Source organism: Somniosus microcephalus, unplaced genomic scaffold (genome assembly GCF_052327205.1).
Source record: "Somniosus microcephalus isolate GS21.2 unplaced genomic scaffold, FLI_Smic_1.0 scaffold10, whole genome shotgun sequence".
NCBI lineage: Eukaryota > Metazoa > Chordata > Chondrichthyes > Squaliformes > Somniosidae > Somniosus > Somniosus microcephalus.
Window position 1 is genome coordinate 907045 of NW_028225197.1, and position 24483 is coordinate 931527.

Consider the following 24483-nt stretch of genomic DNA (forward strand, 5'->3'; position numbering starts at 1 on the left):
GATCAGAGCAGGAAAAATGGTAAAAAGATAAAATTAAAGGCTCTTTATCTGAATGCACGCAGCATTCGTAACAAGATAGATGAGTTGACGGCACAAATAGAAATAAATGGTTATGATCTGATCGCCATTACAAAGACGTGGTTACAAGGTGACCAAGGCTGGGAACTGAATATTCAGGAGTATTTGACATTTCGGAAGGATAGGCAGAAAGGAAAAGGAGGTGGGGTAGCTCTGTTAATAAAGGATGAGATCAGTACAGTGGTGAGAAATGATCTTGGCTCGGAAGATCAAGATGTAGAATCGGTTTGGGTGGAGATAATAAGAAATAATAAGGGAAAGAAGTCACTGGTGGGAGTGGTCTATAGGCCCCCCTAACAGTAGCTACACTGTGGGACAGAGTATAAATCAAGAAATAATGGGGGCTTGTAAGAAAGGTACTGCAATAATCGTGGGTGATTTTAATCTTCGAATCAAATTGGCAAAGGTAGCCTTGAGGACGAGTTCATAGAGTGTATTCAGGACAAATTCTTGGAACAATATGTTGTGGAACCCACCAGGGATCAGGCTATTTTAGATCTGGTAATGTGTAATGAGACAGGATTAATTAATGATCTCGCAGTAAAGGATCCTCTCGGGAACCTGCTCATTACATGATCGAATTTCACAATCAGTTTGAGGGTGAGAAACTTGAGTCTGAAACTAGTGTCTTAAACTTAAATAAAGGCCATTACAAGGGTATGAAGACAGAGTTGGCTAAAGTGGACTGGGAAAATAGATTAATTCAATTCAATTCAATTCAATTTTATTTGTCATATATGCAGCAGACGTGTGTACTGCACAATGAATTGTTGATTTTTACGAGTTCTCCCAACATTGGAATAAATATGGCATAACAATGATAAAAATACTAATAGAAATACAGTAATAATAAATAAAACAACAGTAATAAATAATAAATTATTCGTTCATGAGTCTTATGGCCTGGGGGTAGAAGCTGTTTCGAAACCTGCTGGTACGAGACCGTATGCTTCGGTATCTCTTACCGGACAGGAGCAGGGCAAAGAGGTTGTGGCTGGGGTGGCTTGCGTCTTTAATGATTCTCAGGGCCTTCCCCCGGCACCTCTCGGGGTAGATATCCTGGACAGCAGGTAGTTTAATTCCTATAGTGTGTTGTGCAGCTTTCACTACCATCTGTAGAGCCTTGCGGTCTGTGGCGGTGCAGTTGCCATACCAGGTAGTGATGCAGCCGGACAGGATACTTTCGATGGTGCACCGGTAGAAGTTGGTGAGAATCTGGGGGGCCATTCCAAATTTCTTCAGTCTCCTGAGGAAGAACAGGCGTTGGCATGCCTTCTTCATTACGACGTTGATGTGATGTGACCACATTAAGTCCTCCGTAATGAATACACCCAGGAATTTGAAGCTGCTGACCCTCTCCACCTCAGCCCCTTCGATGTAGATTGGGGTGTGTCCCTCGCCCTGCCACTTCCTGTAATCCACGATCATCTCCTTTGTTTTGCTGATGTTGAGGGAGAGGTTGTTGTACTTGCACCATTCTGCTAGAGCTCTTGCCTCCTCCCTGTAGCCTTTCTCGTCGCCATCTGTGATCAGGCCTACAACGGTAGTGTCATCAGCAAACTTGATGATGGAGTTGGAGTTGTGCGTGGCCACGCAATCGTGAGTAAACAGGGAGTACAGAAGGGGGCTGAGCACACAACCCTGGGGAGCTCCCGTGTTCAGGATCAGTGTTGAGGAGGTGTTACTGCCTATTTTCACCACCTGGGGTCTGCCCGTCAGGAAGTCCAGGATCCAGTCGCATAGGGAGGTGTTAAGTCCTAGCTCACTGAGCTTGTTGACAAGCCTGGAGGGGATAATGGTATTGAATGCTGAACTATAATCAATGAACAACATTCTCACATAGGTGTTCCTCTTATCCAGGTGTGATAAGGCAGTGTGCAGTACAGTGGCGATGGCATCATCCCTAGATCTGTTTGGGCGGTAGGCAAATTGGAGTGGGTCCAGTGTGTCAGTTAGTAAGGAGTTGATGTGGGTTTTGACCAGCCTCTCAAAGCACTTCATGATGACAGAAGTGAGTGCTATGGGGCGGTAGTCGTTTAAACAGGTAACTTGTTTTTTGGGGGACTGGAATAACCGATGTCATCTTGAAGCAGGTGGGGACTACAGACTGGTACAGTGAACGGTTGAATATATCCATAAACACGGCTGTCAGCTGGTCAGCGCATGCTCTAAGGACACGCCCAGGGATTCCATCTGGACCGGGTGCTTTGTGGGTGTTCACTCTCTTAAAAGTCTTGCTCACGTCAGCCACGGAGATTAAAAGGTAAGACGGTAGATAAGCAGTGGCAGACATTTAAGGAGATATTTCATAACTCTCAGCAAAGATATATTCCAATGAGAAGGATGAACTAAGGAAGTTAAGGAGGTTATCAAATTGAAGGAAAAGGCATACAATGTTGTGAAGATTAGTGGTAGGCCAGAAGATTGGGAGATTTTAAAAAACTTGGAAAGGATGACAAAAAATAATAGAGAGAGAAGATGAATTATGAGAGTAAACTGGCAAGAAATATAAAAACAGACAGTAAGAGCTTCTACAAGTATATAAAAAGGAAGAGAGTAGCTAAAGTAAACGTTGGTCCCTTAGAGGATGAGACTAGGGAATTAATAATGGGAAACAAGGAAATGGCGGAGACGTTGAACAAATATTTTGTATCTGCCTTCATGGGACAAGACACTAAAAGCATCCCAATAATAGTGGAAAATCAAGGGGCAAAAGGGAGGGAGGAACTTAAAACTATCACTAGAGAAAAAGTACTAGGCAAACTAATGGGACTACAGGCTGACAAGTCCCCTGGACCTGATGGCCTGCATCCTAGGTTGATTCCTGGGATGAAGGGGTTGTCTTATGAGGAAAGGTTGAGCAGGTTGGGCCTATACTCATTGGAGTTTCGAAGAATGAGAGGGGATCTTATTGAAACATGCAAGATTCTGAGGGGGCTTAACAGGGTGGATGCTGAGAGCCCAGCACGTGAGTGCAAAAGACAAGGCTGAAGCGTTTGCAACCATCTTCAGCCAGAAGTGCCGAGTGGATGATCCATGTCGGCCTCCTCCTGCAGTCCCCACCATCACAGAAGCCAGTCTTTAGCCAATTCGATTCACTCCACGTGATATCAAGAAACGGCTGAGCGCACTGGATTCAGCTGTTGTGGAGTATTTTAAACCAACCCTCGACACAAGGTTTTAGATCGATAGTCAAGTTGTCTTTATTGCACCGGTGGGGAAACAGTCTGCTCTGTCTTAGCCAGACCTTTCCAAATTGGTACAGCAAACACGACATTTTTATACATTACAACACACGTCAAAATTCATTGCTGCCACCTGATTGGACCTTGGCCCGCATGCATCTTCACCGATTGGTTGCCTATGCTGCGTTACATTAAAGTACCGCCTTTATTATTGGCCGTTATCCCCAAGCTTTTGTTTCACCTATGACCTTTGTTTATGCCAGATGGGTCTCATTGTACTTCTGACTCATTGTCCTCCTTTCCTGCCTCTCTCTGTCCTCCTTTCCTGCCTCTCGAGGCCTCTTTTACTTCCAACTCATTGTTTTACTTTCCTGCCAGAACAGAACTTACATCCTCTTAGGACTCTTATGGTTCCATGTCCGGCAATGTTATCTCCACTGCCAATTCAGCAACTTAGAAAAAGCTTACTACTGCAAAGAATGGTCTTTATTACACTAGTCAGTGAAACTGCCAGCGATGTCAGTTTAACTCTTTCCCCACTACACAGACACACACACACATACAGTCAGACAGACACACAGATACTCACAAAAATACAGTCAGACACACAGATTTTTTCTGCATGAACTTTTATTATGAATTTCAAAGACTTTAAGAAAAAGGTGGGAGTGGTGGGCGGAGGGCTCTTAAAGGGACAGGGACTCTCCTTTTCAATGTGATTTTCATTAAAGGGTCCGAGTCCCTCCTTGCCTGTGGAGGACCAATTTTAAAAGGACAGCGTCTCGAAATCAGGTGCTGTCTGCGTGTGAACCACCTCCTCCCAATTTCCTGCCAAGCGATCCCTGCGGGCACCACTCCACTCTAGGAGTGGCTCCTAGAATCAGACAGCACAGAAGGAGGCCATTCAGCCCATTGTGCCTGTGCCGGCTCTTTGAAAGAGCTCTCCATTTAGTCCCACTCCCCCTGCTCTTTCCCCATAGCCCTGAAAATGTTTCCCCTTCAAGTATTTATCCAATTCCCCAGTGAACGTTATTATTGACTCTGCTTCCACCGCCCTTTCAGGCAGCGCATTCCAGGTCACAACAACTCGCTGCGTCAATAAAATTCTCCTCACCTCGCTTCTGGTTCTTTTGTCAATGACCTTAAATCTGTGTCCTCTAGTTACCGACCCTCCTGCCACTGGAAACAGTTTCTCCTTATAAGCTACAGCTATATAAAGCCCTGGTTAGACCCCAGAGAGTGATAGAGTCATAATGGCACAGAAGGAGGCCATTCAGCCCATCGAGTCCGTGCCGGCTCTCTAGAGCAATCCAGTCAGTCCCACTCCCCCGCTCTATCCCCGTAGCCCTGCAAGTTTATTTCCCTCAAGTGCCTATCCAGACTCCCCTTGAAAACATTGAGTGTCTCCGCTTCCACCACTTCCGTCGGCAGCGAGTTCCAGGTCCTCACCACTCGCTGCATAAAAATATTTTTCCTCGCGTCCAACCTGTATCTCTTGCCCAAAACCTTAAATCTGTGTCCCCTAGTCCTTGTACCATCAACTAGTGGGAACAGCCTTTCCCCGTCTAGCCTATCCAAACCCGTCATAATCTTGTACACCTCTATCAAATCACCCCTCAACTTCCTTTGCTCTAATAAAAACAAATCCAGCTTCTCCAACCTGTCCTTGTAGCTAAGATCCCCCATCCCCAGAACCATTCTGGTAAATCTCCTCTGCACCCTCTCAAGGGCCCTCACATCCTTCCTAAAGTGTGGTGACCAGAACTGGACGCAATACTCCAGTTGTGGCCTAACCAGCGCTTTATAAAGGTTCAGCATAACTTCTCTACTTTTGTACTCAATACCTCTATTTATGAAGCCCAAGATCCCATATGCTTTGTTAACCACTCTCTCAATATGTCCCGCCACCTTCAGGGACCTACGCACAGTAACTCCCAGGAACTCCCTGGAGCACTGTGTACAGTTCTGGGCACCGCACCTCAGAAAGGATATACTGGCCTTGGAAGGAGTGCAGCACAGATTCACCAGAATGTTACCCGGGCTCCAAGGGTTAGATTATGAGGGAGAGATTACATAAACTAGGCTTGTGTTCCCTGGAATCTAGAAGGTTAAGGAGTGATTGAGGATTTTAGGATTTTGAAAGGAATTGGTAGAGTAGATAGAGAGAAACTTTTTCCGCCAGTGGGGCAGTCGAGGACAAGGACATCACCTTAAAATCAGAGCCAGGCCATTCAGGAGAGAAGTTGGGAAACACTTCTTCACACAAAGGGTGGTAGAAGTGTGGAACCCTCTCCCACAGAAAGCAGTCGATGCCAGCTCAATTAATCATTTTAAATCCCAGAGCGATAGATTCTTGCTAGACAAGGGAGCAAAGGGATATGGAGCCAAGGCAGGTGGGTGGAGTTAAGACACAGATCGGCCATGATCTCATTGAATGGTGGAACAGGCTGGAGGGGCTGAATGGCCTCCTCCTGTTCCCATGCTCCTATTTACTCTTTCAAAACCCTTCCTGTTTTGAACACCTCTATTAAATCTCCGCTGCACCTTCTCTGCTCCAAGGAGAACAATCCCAGCTTCTCCAGTCTCTCCACGTAACTGAAATCCTCTGTGTATTTGTCGTGGGGCAGCAGGCTATAGCAAACAGCTTTCTTAAGAACATAAGAAATAGGAGCAGGAGCAGGCCATTCGGCCCTTTGAGCCTGCTCCGCCATTCAATAAGATCATGGCTGATCTTCTACCTCATCTCCACCTTCCCGCCCGATCCCCATATCCCTTGATTCCCCATGAGTCCAAAAATCTATCGATCTCAGCCTTGATTATACTCAATGACTGAGCCTCCACAGCCCTCTGGGGCAGAGAATTCCAAAGATTCACCACCCTCTGAGTGAAGAAATTTCTCCTCATCTCAGTCCTAAATGGCCGACCCCTTATTCTGAGACTGTGACCCCTGGTTCTAGACTCCCCAGCCAGGGGAAACAGTCTCTCAGCATCTACCCTGTCAAACCTTGTAAGAATTTTAGGTGTTTCAATGAGATCACTTCTCATTCTTCAAAATTCATGGGAATATAGGCCCAGTCTACTCAATCTCTCCTCATAGGACAATCCCCCCATCCCAGGAATCAGTCTGGTGAACCTTTGTTGCTCTCCCTCTAAGGCAAGTATATCGTTCCTTAGGTAAGGAGACCAAAACTGTACACAATACTCCAGGTGTGGTCTCACCAAGGCCCTATATAATTGCGGTAAGACTTTACTCTTATACTCCAATCCTTTTGTAATAAAGACTAACGTACCATTTGCTTTCCTAATTGCTTGCTGCACCTGCGTGTTAAGATGAGAAATGATAAAGGCAAGAAGTCACTTGTGGGAGTGGTGTACAGGCCCCCTGACAGTAACCACACGGTAGGATGGAGTATAAAGGAAGAAATAATGGGAGCTTGTCAGAAAGGTATGGCAATAATCATGGGGGATTTTAATCTACATATAGACTGGAAAAATCAGATGGGCAAAGGTAGCCTAGATGAGGAGTTCATAGAATCTTTTTGGGATAGTTTCTTAGAACAGCACGTTCTGGAGCCAACCAGAGAGCAGGCTATACTAGACCTGGTATTGTGCAATGAGATAGGATTAATTAATGACCTCATAGTGAAGGCGCCTGTAGGTAGCAGCGATCATAATATGATTGAATTTTACATTCAGTTTGAGGGAGAGACGAGTGGGTCCAAGACTAGTATTTTAAACTTAAATAAGGGCAATTATGAGGGCATGAAAGCAGAGCTAGCTAAAGTGAACAGGCAAATTAGGTTAAGGGAGAGGTCAATGGAGTTGCAGTGGCAGACATTTAAGGGGATATTTCAGAATACACAGAATAGATACATTCCAACGAGAAAGAAAAATTCCAAGGGGAGGACCCACCATCCGTGGTTAACTAAAAAAGTTAAAGATAGTATCAAACTTAAAGAAAAAGCATATAATTGTGCAAAGATGGCTGGCAGGTCAGAAGATTGGACAGAATATAAAAAACAGCAAAGAATGACTATAAGATTAATGAGAGAAAAATGAGAGTACCAGAGAAAGCTAGCTAGAAATATAAAAACTGATAGTAAGAGTTCCTATAGATATTTAAAAAAGAAAAGCGTTAACAAAGTGAGCATTGGTCCTATAGAAAGTGAGTCTGGGGAATTAATAATGGAAAATAAGGAGATGGCAGTTGAATTGAACAGGTATTTTGCATCGGTCTTCACTATAGAGGATTCAAGTAACATCCCAGAAATAACTGTAAATCAGGAAATGGAAGGGAGGGAGGAACTGAAGAAAATTACAATCACCAGGGAAGTGGCCCTAGAAATAGTAGATGCATTGCTGATCATCTTCCAACATTCGATAGACTCTGGAACAGTACCCATGGATTGGAGGGTAGCTAATTTTACCCCACTATTCAAAAAAGGTGGTAGAGAGAAAACGGGGAATTACAGACCGGTAAGCTAGACATCGGTAGTGGGGAAAATGCTAGAATCCATTATAAAAGATGTAATAGAGCACTTGGAAAACAGTGACAGGATTGGACAAAGTCAACATAGATTTACAAAAGGTAAATCGTGCTTGACTAATCTACTGGAATTTTTTGAGGATGTAACTGCTAAAATAGATAAGGGAGAACCAGTGGATGTGGTGTATTTGGACTTTCAGAAGGCTTTCGATAAGGTCCCACATAAGAGATTAGCATGCTAAATTAAGGCACATGGGATTGGGGGCAAGGTATTGAATTGGATAGAGAACTGGTTGGCAGACAGAAAGCAGAGTTGGAATAAATGGCTCTTTTTCCGAGTGGCAGGCAGTGACTAGTGGGGTACCGAAGGGATCGGTCCTTGGACCCCAGCTATTCACAATATATATTAATGATCTAGACGAGGGAACTAGATGTGATATCTCCAAGTTTGCAGATGAGACAAAGCTGGGTGGGCGTGTGTGCTGTGAGGAGGATGCCGAGAAACTCCAGTATGATTTGGACAAGTTGGGTGATTGGGCAGAAGCATGGCAGATGCAATATAACGTGGATAAATGTGAGGTTATCCACTTTGGTGTCAAAAACAGGAAGGCAGATTATTATCTGAATGGTAATAGATTGGGAGAAGGGGAAGTGCAACGAGACCTGGGTGTCCTTGTGCACCAGTTGCTGAAGGTAAGCATGCAGGTGCAGCAGGCGGTTAAGAAGGCAAATGGTATGTTGGCCTTCGTAGCGAGAGGGTTCGAGTACAGGAACAAGGATGTCTTGCTGCAGTTGTACAGGGCCTTGGTGAGACCACACCTTGAGTACTGTGTGCAGTTTTGGTCACCTTATCTGAGGAAGGATGTTCTTGCCATGGAGGGAGTGCAGCGAAGATTCACCAGACTGATACTTGGGATGGCAGGAATGACGTATGAGGAGAGGTTGGGTCGATTGGGCTTGTACTCGCTGGAGTTTAGAAGAATGAGAGGGGAACTCATTGAAACTTATAAAATTCTAACAGGACTAGACAGACTAGATGCGGGAAGGACGTTCCCGATGGCCGTAGATTCCAGAACCAGGGGTCACAGTCTAAGGATAAGGGGTAAGCCATTTAGGACAGAGATGAGGAGGAATTTCTTCACCCAGAGAGTGGTGAACCTGTGGAATTCTCTACCACAGAGGGCGGTGGAGGACAGTTCATTAAATATATTCAAGAAGGAGTTGGATATATTTCTTAAGGCTAAAGGGATCAAGGGATATGGGGAGAAGGCAGGGACCGGGTACTGAATTTGGATGATCAGCCATGATCTCATTGAATGGTGGAGCAGGCTCGAGGGGCCGAATGGCCTACTCCTGCTCCTATCTTCTATGTTTCCCTCACTGATCGTGGCTCTTCACCAACACCGACTTTACAAAGAAAGCCCCGTGCGGCAGCCTGGAGCTCGGGCCCAGCGCGCAGGCGCGGGGGAGGATGATTGACAGGGGCCCAGGGTGTGTGCTGAGCATGCGCGGTGTGGGCCGGGCGCCTGTGGAGCAGGAGAGGGCGGGGCCATGGGGTGCATGCGGGGGGTCAGCCACAACTCAGTGCGGCGGCCGGAGCGCTTTCTGGAGCGCGGGGGCTTGTGGGGATTGCAGCCGCCATTACTGTTAATCCTTTCAACCAACCTGTGCAGCAGCTGGGGCCTGAAATGCAGCTTCACTGTCCCTGGGCTGGGAAAGGGGGACATGAGACAACATTCTCCCTCTTACCCCTTTCTACACTCCTTTTACTGGGTTTTAGAAGTGGAGCATTTACAGACAGGAAGCTCAAACCAAACATCACAAGATTTGACAGAGTCGCTCGATTCATCAGGACCTGAATATCATCGGCCTTTGCACATGGAAGGAGAGAGCAGCGATCGCAGCACTGACAAACCGCTCACGTGTTCCGTGTGTGGACTCGCCTTCAGCCGATCGCCTGACCTGGCGAGACACATGCACCGTCACACCGGGGAGAAACCGGGTAAAGGTGGGGACGGCGGGAAGAGATTCAGTTCCCCGTCTACATCAGAAATTCATCGGCGCAATCACACTGGGGACAGTCCATTCACCTGCTCCATGTGTGGGAAGGGATTTGTTTATTCATCCCACCTGCTGACACACCAGCTTGTTCACTCTGATGAGAAACCATTTAAATGTTCTGACTGCGGGAAGAGCTTCAAATACTCCAGGGTCCTGAAGCAACACCAGCTTGTTCACACCGATGAGAGACCGTTTACATGTTCTGACTGCGGGAAGAGCTTCAAATGCCCTGGGCATCTGAAGGATCACCAGCTTGTTCACACCGATGGGAAACCGTTTACATGTTCCGACTGTGGGAAGAGTTTTAAAAGCTCCGGGGTTCTGACCAGACACCAGCGAGTTCACACTGGGGAGAGGCCATTTCCCTGCTCTGTGTGTGGGAAGGGATTCTCTGATTCATCTACCCTGCTGACACACCAGCTTGTTCACACTGATGAGAGAGTGTTTAAATGTTCTGTGTGTGAAAAGAGTTTCAAAAGCTCCAGTGCCCTGAAGCGACACCATCTTGTTCACAATGATGTGAAACCATTTAAATGTTCTGACTGTGGGAAGAGCTTTAAATGCTCCGGGGCTCTGACCAGACACCAGCTTGTTCACACTGATGTGAAACCATTTAAATGTTCTGACTGTGGGGAGAGCTTTAAAAGCCCCGGGGTTCTGACCAGACACCAGCGAGTTCACACCGGGGAGAGGCCATTTCCCTGCTCTGTGTGTGGGAAGCGATTCTCTAATTCATCCAACTTGCTGAGACACCAGCTTGTTCACACTGATGAGAGAGTGTTTACATGTTCTGACTGTGGGAAGAGCTTTAAATGCTCCAATCACCTGCTGAGACACCAGCGAGTTCAGACTGTTCTGTAGCGCAGGGCCCTGTAGACAGCTGGGGTGACATGAACGTGGAATGGATGAATGTTTTATAAATTCTTGTACTATTGTTTAATCTTTCAATCTGTTGTGCTGATGATTCCCTTGATTTGACTGTTAATGTTATTTTTGTTTTTCTCCTTATCACAGGCAATTGCCTATTAAAAGTCAACCATCTCAACCAATAAAACCTGCAACATAACACAAAAAGTTTAAAGGAAACTTAAATTAAATTAAAATTCTATTTTCGGTGGTGATGATGCACGCCAGTCCCTCCGGTACCCACCAGTCACGGAAGGCCTCGAGCGCGCCGGTGGACTGTTCATGTTATTACATTGAATGTACAGCACAGAAACAGGCCATTCGGCCCAACTGGTCCATGCCGGGGTTTATGCTCCACACGAGCCTCCTCCGACATATCCTCCTATGTTTATCTGGCTTCTCCTTAAATACATCTATACCATTGGTCTCAACTACTCCTTGTGGGAGCGAGTTCCCCATTCTCATCACTCTCTGGGTAAAGAAGTTTCTCCTAAATTCCCTCCTGGATTTATCAGTGACTATTATATTTATGGCCCCATAAATATGATGAGATTCTGTTAAGCTGCCCAGTATGTTGTTGTACTTTGTCTTTTTCTGATGAATGAAACATTACTGAGCCCCTGTACCCGTGTTATGGGATGAAGTGCCAGACAAGTGAAGGCACAACGTCTGGGTGTGAATCTGATAACCTCACGGACCGTATAGGTGTGATAACCAGACGGGCTTGTGGTTATAGTCTGGTCACAGATGGACTAAATTCCCTGAATTAGCAGGAGTTCAGGAGGCGGCCAACAGACGAGTCCAAACAGTCCCATTTCCTGAGCGGTAACCAAGCTTGTGTATAAGAACAGGCCACTTAAATCGTTGTCAGTTGGAACAGACTCGAGAAGATTGCGCGTCAATCCACTGTACTTCTATTCTCCAGATTGAGGGAATTATCACCCGATCTGTGTTATGCAGCGCTCTTAATAAAGGCTGGAGAGACAATTTGTGTTTTTGTGAGCTTGATTATCTGGTATCTGATGCGCCAATTGATGCGCCATCAATTACTCAAAAGACTGAAGTTGAGCGAGTAACAATCAGGCTTTTATTAACTAAAGAATGAAGGTCTTGTCTCGAGTGGTCGACCCGTCCAGAATACTAAGGGACTGGGAGGTAGTCACTTATATACCTGGAATAGTGGGAGGAGTCAGCCGAGGCATGTCCAGACCTGTACCTAGTGGAATACACATACAGACACAGACAGGTATGACAGTGGTTTACCACATTCACCCCTTGTTTAAAAATGAGTCCGGCGGGGTGAAGTGTATTTAAAAGTTCGTGTATTGGAGTCTCTCCGGAGGTCTTGTCTGCCGCTGTGATCGACGTGGCGACGGCAGGGGTGGTGGAGCTTCCGGCGTCGCGTCCCGTGTAGGCTGGGGCCCTGGAGTGTAGTCCTCATGGGTGACGGTCCAAGGCGAGCCGGCTGCTGGGGTTGGATATCGGGTCGTGGGGGGGGGTGGTAATGGGTAGTGGGTTACAGCGGTCCCCGAGGGTGCGAGGTCTCGTATGGAGACTGTGTCCTCCCGCCCGTCCGGGTACGCAATGTAAGCGTACTGGGGGTTGGCGTGGAGGAGGTCGACCCTCTCGACCAGGGGGTCCGTTTTATTGGCCCTCACGTGTCTTCTCAGTAGTACCGGCCCTGGGGACGTCAGCCATGGCGGTAACGATGTCCCCGATGTGGACTTCCTTGGGAAGACAAACATTTTCTCGTGAGGGGTGGCATTGGTGGCAGTGCAGAGAAGTGACCGAATCGAGTGGAGCGCGTCGGGGAGCACCTCCTGCCAGCGGGAGGTCGGAAGGCCCCTAGACTTTAAGGCTAGTAGGGCAGCCTTCCAAACAGTTGCATTCTCTCTTTCCACCTGTCCGTTCCCCCGGGGGTTGTAACTGGTGGTCCTGCTTGTGGCAATACCCCTAGCGAGCAGGTACTGGCGGAGTTCGTCGCTCATAAACGATGAGCCCCGGTCGCTATGGATATAGCTGGGGAAACCGAACAGGGTGAAGAGGCTGTTCAGACATTTAATGACCGTGGCACTGGTCATGTCCGGGCAGGGGAAAGCGAACGGGAACCGGGAGTACTCGTCAATGATGTTGAGGAAGTACACATTGCGGTCGGAGGAGGGGAGAGGCCCTTTAAAATCGACGCTCAGGCGTTCGAAAGGGCGAGTGGCTTTTATCAGGTGGGCTCTGTCTGGTCTATAAAAGTGCGGTTTGCACTCAGCGCAGACTTGGCAGTTCTTGGTCATGGTCCTGACCTGCTCAATGGAGTAAGGCAGGTTGCGGGCCTTGATGAAGTGGAAGAACCTGGTGACCCCCGGGTGGCAGAGGTCATTGTGGAGGGCCCTCAGCCTATCGATCTGCGCGCTGGCGCAGGTGCCACGCGATAGGGCATCTGGGGGTTCATTGAGCTTCCCAGGCCGGTACAAGATCTCGTAATTGTAGGTGGAAAGTTCGATTCTCCACCTCAAGATCTTGTCATTTTTGATTTTGCCCCTCTGCTTGTTGTTGAACATAAAAGCAACTGAACGCTGGTCAGTGAGCAGGGTAAATCGTTTTCCGGCCAGGTAGTGCCTCCAATGACGCACAGCCTCCACGATAGCCTGGGCCTCCTTCTCGACCGCGGAGTGTCTGGTCTCCGGGCCCTGGAGGGTTCGTGAGAAGAATGCCACAGGTCTCCCCGCCTGATTAAGGGTGGCGGCCAGAGCGAAGTCGGACGCATCGCTTTCCACCTGGAAGGGGATGGATTCGTCCACTGCGTGCATGGTGGCTTTGGCAATGTCTTCCTTGATACGGTGGAAGGCTAAGCGGGCCTCTGCCGTCACGGGAAAAGAGGTGGACTTGATCAGCGGACGGGCTTTGTCTGCATAGTAGGGGACCCACTGAGCGTAGTAGGAAAAAAACCCTAGGCACCTCTTCAGAGCTTTTAGGCAGTGGGGCAGTGGGAGTTCCATAAGGGGACGCATCCGGTCCGGGTCGGGACCGATGACCCCGTGTTCTACAACACAGCCAAGGATGGCGAGGCGGTCTGTGCGGAATATGCACTTCTCCTTGTTATATGTCAGGTTCAGGAGTTGGGCGGTGCGGAGGAATTTCTCGAGGTTTGCGTCATGGTCCTGCAAGTCATGGCCGCAGATGGTCACATTATCTAGGTAAGGGAAAGTGGCCTGCAGCTCGTTTTGATCGACCATCCGGTCCATCTCCCTTTGGAAGACGGAGACCCTGTTGGTAACGCCGAAGGGAACCCTAAGGAAGTGATAGAGGCGGCCGTTTGCCTCAAAAGCAGTATACTGGCGGTCTTCAGGGCTGATGGGGAGCTGGTGGTACGCTGATTTCAGGTCAATGGTCGAAAAGACGCGGTACTGCGCGATCTGGTTGACCATGTCAGCTATGCGGGGGAGTGGGTAGGCGTCCAGCAGGGTGTAGCGGTTTATTGTTTGGCTGTAGTCGATGACCAGGCGTTGTTTCTCGCCGGTCTTAACGACCACAACCTGGGCTCGCCAGGGGCTGGAGCTGCCCTCAATAATCCCCTCCTTCAGGAGCCGTTCCACTTCGGTTTTGATGAAAACCCTGTCCCCGGCACTGTATCGCCTGCTCTTTGTGGCGATGGGCTTACAGTCAGGGGTGAGGTTAGCAAACAGTGGGGGGGGTGGGACTCTGAGTGTGGAGAGGTTGCATCTAGTGCGCGGCGGGCAATTTGGAGGCTGCTGGCTGCGGACTGTGAGTGGGGGGAGGGGGCCACCGTACGCCATCGTAACGCTTTTGAGGTGGCACTGGAAATCCAACCCCAGTAGAACGGCAGCGCAGAGGTCGGGCAGGACCAGGAGTTTAAAATTATTGAACACAGTCCCGTCTACTACTAGTGTCACCACGCAGTAGCCGCCAATGTCCGCTGACTGGGACTCGGAGGCCATAGAAATCCGCTGGTGCGCAGGCAGGACTGGGAGAGAGCAACGCCGCACCGTGTCGGGGTGGATGAAGCTCTCTGTGCTCCCGGAGTCAAAAAGGCAGTTTATTGCATGGCCGTTTACCTTAACGTCCATTTTGGACCGAGCTAACTGGTGCGGTCTCGTTTGGTCCAGCGTCACAGAGGCCAGCGTAGGGGTCGGTGTGTCGCTGCGAGTATCAGATGGGTGGGGGTTGGCGGTCTGCTGCGTCCCGGCTGGTGTCCAAGATGGCGGCGCCCATGATTCCCATGTGGCTGGAGTCGTCCAAGATGGCTGCTGCTGCGGTGGTTCGCACATGGCTGGGGAGGCCCAAGATGGCGGCTCGCACGGCCCACACGCGGCGCTGCTGGCGTTCGGGGTGGCTTTGGCCTTGCAGACGCTGGCGTAGTGTCCCTTTTTCCCGCAGCCCGAGCAGGTTGCATTCTTCGCCGGGCAGCGCGCTCTGGGGTGTTTGGCCTGGCCACAGAAGTAGCATTTCTGGCCTTGGGATACTGCTGCGGTAGTTGGGCCGTTGTTGGGCTGTGGCTGGGGTGGCACGGTGCTATGGGGCTGTCCTACCGTGTCCCAGGTTGTCGTTCCCCGCGGCGTCCACGGTGCAGAGGAGTAGGCATCCATGCCCCGGAAGGCTGCGTCCAGCGTTAGTGCGATGTCGGAGGCTTTGTCGAGGGTGAGGTCACTCTGCTCCAGCAGTCGCTGTCGGGTGTAGTTGGACCTGTGGCCCGCTACGAAGGCATCCCGGATCAGTTCCTCCGTGTACTTAGTGGGCGTTACCGCCTTACACCCACAGGCCCGGCCAAGCACGGACAGTGCTTGGAGGTATTCCTCAGTCGATTCCCCAGGTTGTTGCTTGCGACTCCCCAGAAGGTGCCTAGCGTATACTTCGTTCACAGGGCGCGTGTACTGGGTCTTGAGGAGCTGGAGGGCGGCTGTGTACGAGGTCGCATCCCGGATGACTGAGTACACTCGGTGGTTCACCTTGGAGATCAGGACAGACAGTTTGTCCGCATCCGTTTCGACCGCAGTGGAGGCAGTCAGGAATGTCTCGAAGCACGTAAGCCAGTGAGCAAACTTGGTGGAAGCGTCCGCTTCCCGACTGTCCAGGTCCAGGCATGCTGGTGTGAGGATCTTCTCCATTATAAAAAATTTAGTTAATAAAATTGATGCGCCATCAATTACTCAAAAGACTGAAGTTGAGCGAGTAACAATCAGGCTTTTATTAACTAAAGAATGAAGGTCTTGTCTCGAGTGGTCGACCCGTCCAGAATACTAAGGGACTGGGAGGTAGTCACTTATATACCTGGAATAGTGGGAGGAGTCAGCCGAGGCATGTCCAGACCTGTACCTAGTGGAATACACATACAGACACAGACAGGTATGACAGTGGTTTACCACAGTATCCGAAACCCTGGGACTCCCGATCATTAGAGTCAACCTCAGTGTGTGGAAAGGGATTCCCTGGTGTATCCCACCCGCTGACACACCAGAGTGTCCACAGTGTGACTGCGGTGGGTCGATTCCACTGTTTCCGATGCCTTTAATCACATCCAGGACTGAACCATGTTAATTCAGGCAACTGGGGCTTGTTAATGTTAAAACCCCAATAACGGGGCTGGATTTAAAGATTATTCCCTGTTCTCTCAGTACTAGCGTGCAGAGAGAAGCTGATGTTATAGAATCATAGAGCACAGTAGGATGCCTTTCGGCCCATCGTGCTGGTGCCAGCTCTCTGAAAGAGCGATGCAATTAGTCCCACTGCCCTGCTCTTTCCCCACAGCCCTGCAAATTTCTGCTTTTAGTATATATCCAATTCCCTTTTGAAAGTTACTATTGAATCTGCTTCCACCTCCCATTCAGGCAGTGCATTCCAGATCATCACAATTCGCTGTGTAAAAAAAGTCTCCTCATTTCCTTTCTCGATTCTTTTGCCAATGATCTGAAATCTGTGTCCTCTCGTTACCGACCCTCCTGCCAGTGACAACAGCTTCTCCTTGTTTGCTCGATCAAAACCTCTCATAATTTTGAGCACCTCGATCACAGCTCCACTTAACCGTCTCTGCTCCAAGTTACATTGCCAACGTTTTGTGAATTGTTGCTGTGATCGAGGTGCTGGATGTCCGTGCCTGGGGAATGGGACATTCTATCCTCGTGAGCGCCGAGTGTCAGCATCCAGCAATCTCTGGTCAGGGACTGTCTTTTTAAACTGCCTCACCTGAGCTTTTTGACTCCCTGATTTCATTATTAAACATTTCAGAGTTTTTGCAGAGTGACCAAGGCTGAACAGATAAATGTGAGGTTTACATTTTCGTAGGAAGAATGGGGCGGTCACTTATCACTTGGAGGGTGCGAGTCTAGGTGGGGTAGAGGAACAAAGGGATCTCGGAGTACAAATACACAAATTACCAAAAGTTGCGACACAGGTTAGCAAGGCCATAAAAAAAGCAAACCAAGCACTAGGGTTTATTTCTAGAGGGATAGAATTGAAAAGTAGTGAAGTTATGCTAAACCTGTATCGAACCTTGGTTAGACCACACTTAGAGTACTGCGTACAGTTCTGGTCGCCATATTATAAAAAGGATATAGAGGCACTGGAGAGGGTGCAGAGAAGATTTACAAGGATGATACCAGAAATGCGAGGGTATACATATCAGGAAAGGATGAACAGGCTGGGTCTCTTTTCTCTTGAAAACAGAAGGCTGAGGGGTGACCTAATAGAGGTCTTTAAAATTATGAAAAATGTTGATAGAGTGGATACAGAGAGAATGTTTCCACTTGTGGGGAAGAGCATAACTAGAGGCCTCAATATAAGATAGTCACCAAGAAATCCAATGGGGAATTGAGAAGAAACTTCTTTACCCAGAGAGTGGTGAGAATGTGGAACTCGCTGCCACAGGGAGTGGTTGAAGCGAATAGTATCGATGCATTTAAGGGGAGGCTAGACAAGCATATGAGGGAGAAGGGAATCGAGGGTTATGCTGATAGATTTAGATGAGGAAAGACGGGAGGAGGCTCGAGTGGAGCATAAACACCGGCATGGACTGGTTGGGCCGAATGGCCTGTTTCTGTGCCGTATATCCGATGTAATCCTATGTCAAGTATCCCAGCTGACTTGAGCATAAAAATCTAGGCTGACACTCCAGTACTGAGAGAGTGCTGCGCTGTCAGAGGTGCCGTCTTTCGGATGAGATGTTAAACCGAGGCCCCCGTCTGCTCTTTCAGGTGGATGTAAAAGATCCCATGGTACTACATTGAAGAAGAGCAGGGGAGTTCTCCCCGGTGTCCTGGGGCCAATATTTATCCCTCAATCAACATCACTGAAATAGATTATCTGGTCATTGTCACATTGCTGTTTGTGGGAGCTTGCTGTGCGCCAATTGGCTGCTGCGTTTCCTACATTACAACAGTGACTACACTTCAGAAGTTCTTCATTGGCTGTAAAGCGCTCTGGGACGTCCTGAGGTTGTGAAAGGTGCTATATAAATGCAAGTCTTTCTTTCTCAGCAAGAGGGCGAGTGTCAGTGGTTGGAGGGAGGAGCTCAGTGTTGTCACTGGGTGGACACAGACAGATTGAAGCTAAAAGACAGAGAATGCTGAAGTTTGGAATGATAACACCCAAAGTCAGGAGATGAGCACTTTGCCTAGATAAGGGAGGTGGTTGCAAAGAGACCCACAGACCTAATAACACTGCAAACTGCTCAGGCAGCAGACTTGTTGCAACATGTGAGGTCACGAGTGAGTTGGTGCCCAGACAACAGAGCCTTGGGCATTCCTGAGAGACACAAACTGGTCCTGTAACCGGGAGAACAGATTGAGGGAGTCACCCTACGTGGGACGGCTCGTCTGAGGTGTTAACACAGAGTCAGCTTGGGAATGGGATGATCAATGAATCATAGAATCATAGAAATTTACAGCACAGAAGGAGGCCATTCGGCCCATCTTGTCCGTGCCGGCCGACAAAGAGCTATCCTCCCTAATCCCACTTTCCAGCACTTGGTCCGCAGCCTTGTAGGTTACGGCACTTCAAGTACATATCTGTTCGGGTGAAAATTATATTGCTTAAAGCAGCAACATAAAGAATTAAAGAATGTATTGTAAGAAGTGAACTTGTAAATAAGAAACAAGACAAAATAAACTCAGCTTAAGACGGGGCGGCTCAGCTCGGGACACAACCTGTAATTCCCCCTTAGGCTTTACAACATTCGCTGCCCCCATTTTGTGTTAAATTCACAAAGCTTCCATCTTTGTCCCATGAGGATTCCCCATAGTGTGTCTAAGTGCTGTTGTGGTGGGCAAGGGGCAGGAATTAACTGTTTGTGACTGTTCCCATTAAAACCATTGTGCTTGACATTAATTGAATTGAGGAATAGTCGACATTTTTAAGTAGTTTCTTGCCAGATTGAGGGTAGGCAAGATAATTGATAGAAGGCCTCCAATCAAATTACATCAGTGCCCTTCAGCCAGTCAGATTAATGTATTCAAATGAGGCAAAATAAAATGAACAGTTATTGAATGTGGGAAACACTAAATATTTCACATTTATTCAGTGGTGCAGCCTTCTGCAAACTATTTGCTGGAAGCCCTTTGGATGTATTAATGTAATTCTACTATTCTATGATGCAAAGTCGATGAATCAGAATTGTGAGTATTGATGAGTTACAGTAATTGGTAGCTGCAAAACTGCCCATTTTGTAATTAACCATTAAAAAGTGCCCAAAGTTCTGGAAGGTTCCATATCATTTTATATTGCCAAACTAGTATCCTGTGAGGACCGGGGAGTTGTTGCTGGGGGAGCGAGATTGGTTGAAGACACCTGTGTGTAATATTTTGCTATAATGTATAAAAGAAGTTTCAATACCTTGTTGCTAAGGGAACGTGATTGGGTGAGGACAAGAGAATTGTTGCTGGGGGAGAATGTTGTCAATTTCTGTCCTGGACTCTCAGTGATGGCTTTTGGAAACTCCTTTCACAGGCTGTGAGAAGGGCAGGATTGACAGACGGGGAAACTCAAACCAAACTTCACATCGAGATCTCAGAGAGTCACTCCATTCATCAGGACCTGAAATTCATCGGCCTTTTGAGTGCGGAAGGGGAAATGTTTGGGAGGTAAGTAGCATGGAGTCCAGTTCTACAGAGTACGGCTTCTACAGAGTACTTAACTCGGGAATTGGGTGAGTGAGCGAATTCGATGAGGTGGGGGTAAGAGGGGCTGCTTGATACGTGAAAAAATATAAACAACTCGGGTTTAATTAGGGCTGTGGGCTAAGTTACAGTAAAGATCTAAAGCATATAACTAAATGTAATAAATTAAACAAGGTTATTACCTAGATTAAAAACTATTAATGGACAGTTGGGTATTTCAAAACTTGAAAACCTAATTAGTTAAATAAAATACAATAGAGATGGCCGGGCAGGTGATGTGTTGCAGCTGTAGCATGTGGGAGCTGGTGGACTCCAGTGTGATCCACAGCAACCGCAGAGAGTCATAGAGGCACAGAAGGAGGCCATTCGGCCCATCGAGTCCGTGCCGGCTCTCTGTAGAGCAATCCAGTCAGTCCCATTCCCCCGCTCTATCCCCGTAGCCCTGCAAGTTTATTTCCCCCAAGTGCCTATCCAGTCTCCCCTTGAAAACATTGAGTGTCTCCGCTTCCACCACTTCCGTCGGCAGCGAGTTCCAGGTCCTCACCACTCACTGCGTAAAAAAGTTTTCCCTCCCATCCCCCCTGTATCTCTTGCCCAAAACCTTAAATCTGTGTCCCCTAGTCCTTGTACCATCAACTAGTGGGAACAGCCTTTCCCCATCTAGCCTATCCAAACCCGTCATAATCTTGTACACCTCTGTCAAATCACCCCTCAACCTCCTTTGCCCTAATGAAAACAAATCCAGCTTCTCCAACCTGTCCTTGTAGCTAAGATCCCCCATCCCCGGAACCATTCTGGTAAATCTCCTCTGCACCCTCTCAAGGGCCTTCACATCCTTCCTAAAGTGTGGTGACCAGAAGTGTCTGGAACTCGAGGAACTTTGGCTCAGAGTTAGAGTCGTAGAGTTATACAGCACAGAAAGAGGCCCTTCGGCCCATCGTGTCCACGCCGGCCATCAAGCCCTGTCTATTCTAATCCCATTTTCCAGCACTTGCGCCGTAGCCTTGTATGCTATGGCGTTTCAAGTGCTCATCTAAATGCTTCTTGAATGTTGTGAGGGTTCCTGCCTCTACCACCCTTTCAGGCAGTGAGTTCCAGATTCCAACCACCCTCTGGGTGAAAAAGTTTTTCCTCAAATCCCCTCTAAACCTCCTGCCCCCTACCTTGAAACTATGCCCCCTGGTTATTGACCCCTCTACTAAGGGGAAAAGTTCCTTTCTATCTACCCTATCTATGCCCCTCATAATTTTGTACACCTCAATCAGGTTCCCCCTCAGCCTTCTCTGCTCTAAGGAAAACAACCCCAGCCTGTCCAGTCTCTCCTCATAGCTGAAGCGCTCCAGCCCAGGAAACATCCTGGTGAATCTCCTCTGCACCCTCTCCAATGCAATCACATCCTTCCTATATTGTGGCGACCAGAACTGCACACAGTATTCCAGCTGTGGCCTAACTAGCATTCTGTACACCTTCATCATAACTTCCCTGCTCTTATATTCTATGCCTCGGCTAAGGAAGGCAAGTATCCCATATGCCTTTTTAACCACCTTATCTACCTGTCCTGCTGCCTTCAGGGATCTATGTACATGCACACCAAGGTCCCTCTGATCCTCTGTCCTTCCTGGGGTCCTACCATTCATCGTGTATTCCCTTGTTAGTCCTCCCAAAATGCATCATCTCACACTTTTTAGGGTTAAATTCCATTTGCCACTGTTCTGCCCATCTGACCAATCCGTCTATATCGGCCTGTGGCCTGAGGCTTCCCTCCTCGCTATTTACCAATCCACCAATTTTTGTGTCATCTGCGAACTTACTGATCATACCTCCTACATTCATATCTAAACCATTAATGTACACTACAAACAGCAAGGGACCCAGCACCGATCCCTGCGGTACACCACTGGACACAGGCTTCCAGTCACAAAAACAACCTTCGACCATCACCCTCTGCTTCCTGCCACTAAGCCAATTTTGGATCCAATGTGCCAAATTGCCCTGGATCCCATGGGCTCTTACCTTCTTGACCAATCTCCCATGTGGGACTTTGTCAATAGCCTTACTGAAGTCCATGTAGACTACATCAACTGCACGACCCTCATCCACACACCTAGTCACCCCCTCGAAAAATTCAATCAAATTGGTTAGACATGATCTCTCCCTGACAAAGCCATGCTGACTATCCTTGATTAACCCTTGCCTCTCCAAGTGGAGACTAATTCTGTCTCTCAGAATTTTTTCCAATAATTTTCCTACCACTGATGTTAGGCTCACTGGCTTATAATTTCCTGGTTTATCCCTACTACCCTTGTTGAATAATGATACTACGTTAGCTGTCCTCCAGTCCTCCGGCACCTCCACTGTGGCCAGAGAGGTTCTGAAAATTTGTGTCAGAGCCCCTGCAATCTCCTCCCTTGCCTCACACAGCAGCCTGGGATACATCTTGTCTGGGCCTGGGGATTTATCCACTTTAAGCCCACTAAAACCACTAGTACCTCCTCTCTCGCAATACTAATTTGTTTAAGTATATCACAATCCCCCTGCCTGATTTCTATGCCTACATCGTCCTTCTCCATAGTGAACACAGATGCAAAATATTCATTTAAAACCTCACCCACATCTTCTGGCTCTACACACAGATTGCCACTTTGGTCCCTAATGAGCCCTACTCTTTCCCTGGTTATCCTCTTGCCCTTAATATACTTAAACTTTATTTTGCTCGCCAGTGATTTTTCATGCCCCCTCTTCGCTCTCCTAATTGCTTTTTTAAGTACCCCCCTCCACTTTCTATACTCCTCTAGGGCTTCCACTGTTTTTAGTCCTTTGTATCTGCCAAAAGCCTCCCTTTTTTTCCTAAACCATTCTTGTATGTCCCTTGACATCCAGGGTTCCCTGGGCTTGTTGGTCCCACCCTTGACCTTTACGGGAACATGTTGCCATTGTACTCTCTCTATTTTCTTTCTGAAAGACTCCCATTGCCCCGATGTGGATTTTCCTACAAGTAGCTGATCCCAGTCCACTTTGGCCAGATCCTGCCTTATCATATTAAAATCGGCCTTCCCCCAATTTAGAACCTTTATTTCTGGTCCATCTTTGTCCTTTTCCATGACTACCTTAAATCACACCGAATTATGGTCACTGTCACCAAAATGCTCTCCTACTGACACTTCTACCACTTGCCCGGCTACATTCCCTAGAATTAGGTCCAGTACCGCCCCCTCTCTTGTAGGACTTTCTACATGCTGGCTCAAAAAGCTCTCCTGGATGCACTTTAAGAATTCCGCACCCTCTGAGCCTTTCACACAGATGAATGCTGGAGGAGGGGTGTGTCTGAAGTAAAAAGGCGGAGGTTGTGAATATTTATTTTATATTTAATCATATTTTCTAAAGTATTGTCTTATTTTAAATTAAATTGGAAAGGGTTTATTTTTTGCTTTGAGGTGCCTGCTGTACATGGTCCATGTCTCTGAGGCATACAGGAGGGCGGGTATCACTGCTGCTCTGTAGACCATGAGCTTAGTGCCGGGTTTGAGGTCCTGGTCTTCAAACACTCTCTTCCTCAGGCGACCGAAGGCTGCACTGGCACACTGAAGGCGGTGTTGGACTTTGTTGTCGATGTCTGCCCTTGTTTACAGTAGGCGCCCGAGGTATGGAAAGTGGTCCACGTTGTCCAAGGCCTTGTCGTGGATTTTGATAATCGGGGGGCAGCACTGCGTGGTGGGGGCAGGTTGGTAGAGGACCTTTGTCTTACGGGTGCGCTCCGTCAAACTGAAGAAGCTCCGCTCGGGGCCCGGATCCGCGGACTCTCAGGTTTGGATTCCCCTTTATTCTCTCCCCTCCTCTGATCTCAATCAGATCTGGGGGAAAACTCACTTTCCCTCACTGATTGCAACTCTTCACCAACACCGACTTTACAAAGAAAGCCCCGAGCGGCAGCCTGGAGCTCGGGCCCAGCGCACAGGCGCGGGGGAGGATGATTGACAGGGGCCCCGGGTGTGTGCTGAGCATGCGCGGTGTGGGCCGGGCGCCTGTGGAGCAGGAGAGGGCGGGGCCATGTGGCGCATGCGTGGGGTCAGCCACAACTCAGCGCGGCAGCCGGAGCGCTTTCTGGAGCGCGGGGGTTTGTGGGTATTGTAGCCGCCATTACTGCTGATCCTTTCAACCAACCTGTGCAGCAGCTGGGGCCTGAAAATCAGCTTCACTGCCCCTGGGCTGGGAAAAGGGGGACATGAGTACAGGTACCGTACCATAGTGGTTATGTTACTGGACTAGTTCTCCAGAGGCCTGGACTAGTGATCTGGAGAATTGAGTTCAAGTGAAAACTATATCTAACTCCTTCTTGAATATATTTAACAATTCATTAAATATATTCAAGAAGGACTTAGATATATTTCTTAAGGCTAAAGGGATCAAGGGATATGGGGAGAAGGCAGGGACAGGGTACTGAATTTGGATGATCAGCCATGATCTCATTGAATGGCAGAGCAGGCTCGAGGGGCCGAATGGCCTACTCCAGCTCCTATATTCTAAGTTTCCATGTAATCCCAGCACGGCAGCTGCAGAACTTAAATTCAGTTAATTAAATAAATCTGGAATTAAAAGGCTAGTAATGGTGACCATGAAACCGTCGTTAAAAACCCATCTGGTTCACTAA

General features: G+C 48.1%; 1 protein-coding gene across 1 annotated transcript; it reads left to right on the forward strand.

Moving 5' to 3' along the window:
* Positions 1-1810: 1810 nt before the first annotated feature.
* On the forward strand, positions 1811-11351 carry LOC147083968 (uncharacterized). The gene is made up of 2 exons (XM_085979984.1): positions 1811-2341; positions 9530-11351. The coding sequence occupies exon 2, from the start codon at positions 9628-9630 to the stop codon at positions 10669-10671; it is 1044 nt and encodes a 347-aa protein (XP_085836110.1). The 5' UTR covers positions 1811-2341; positions 9530-9627; the 3' UTR covers positions 10672-11351.
* The last annotated feature ends 13132 nt before the right edge of the window (positions 11352-24483 follow it).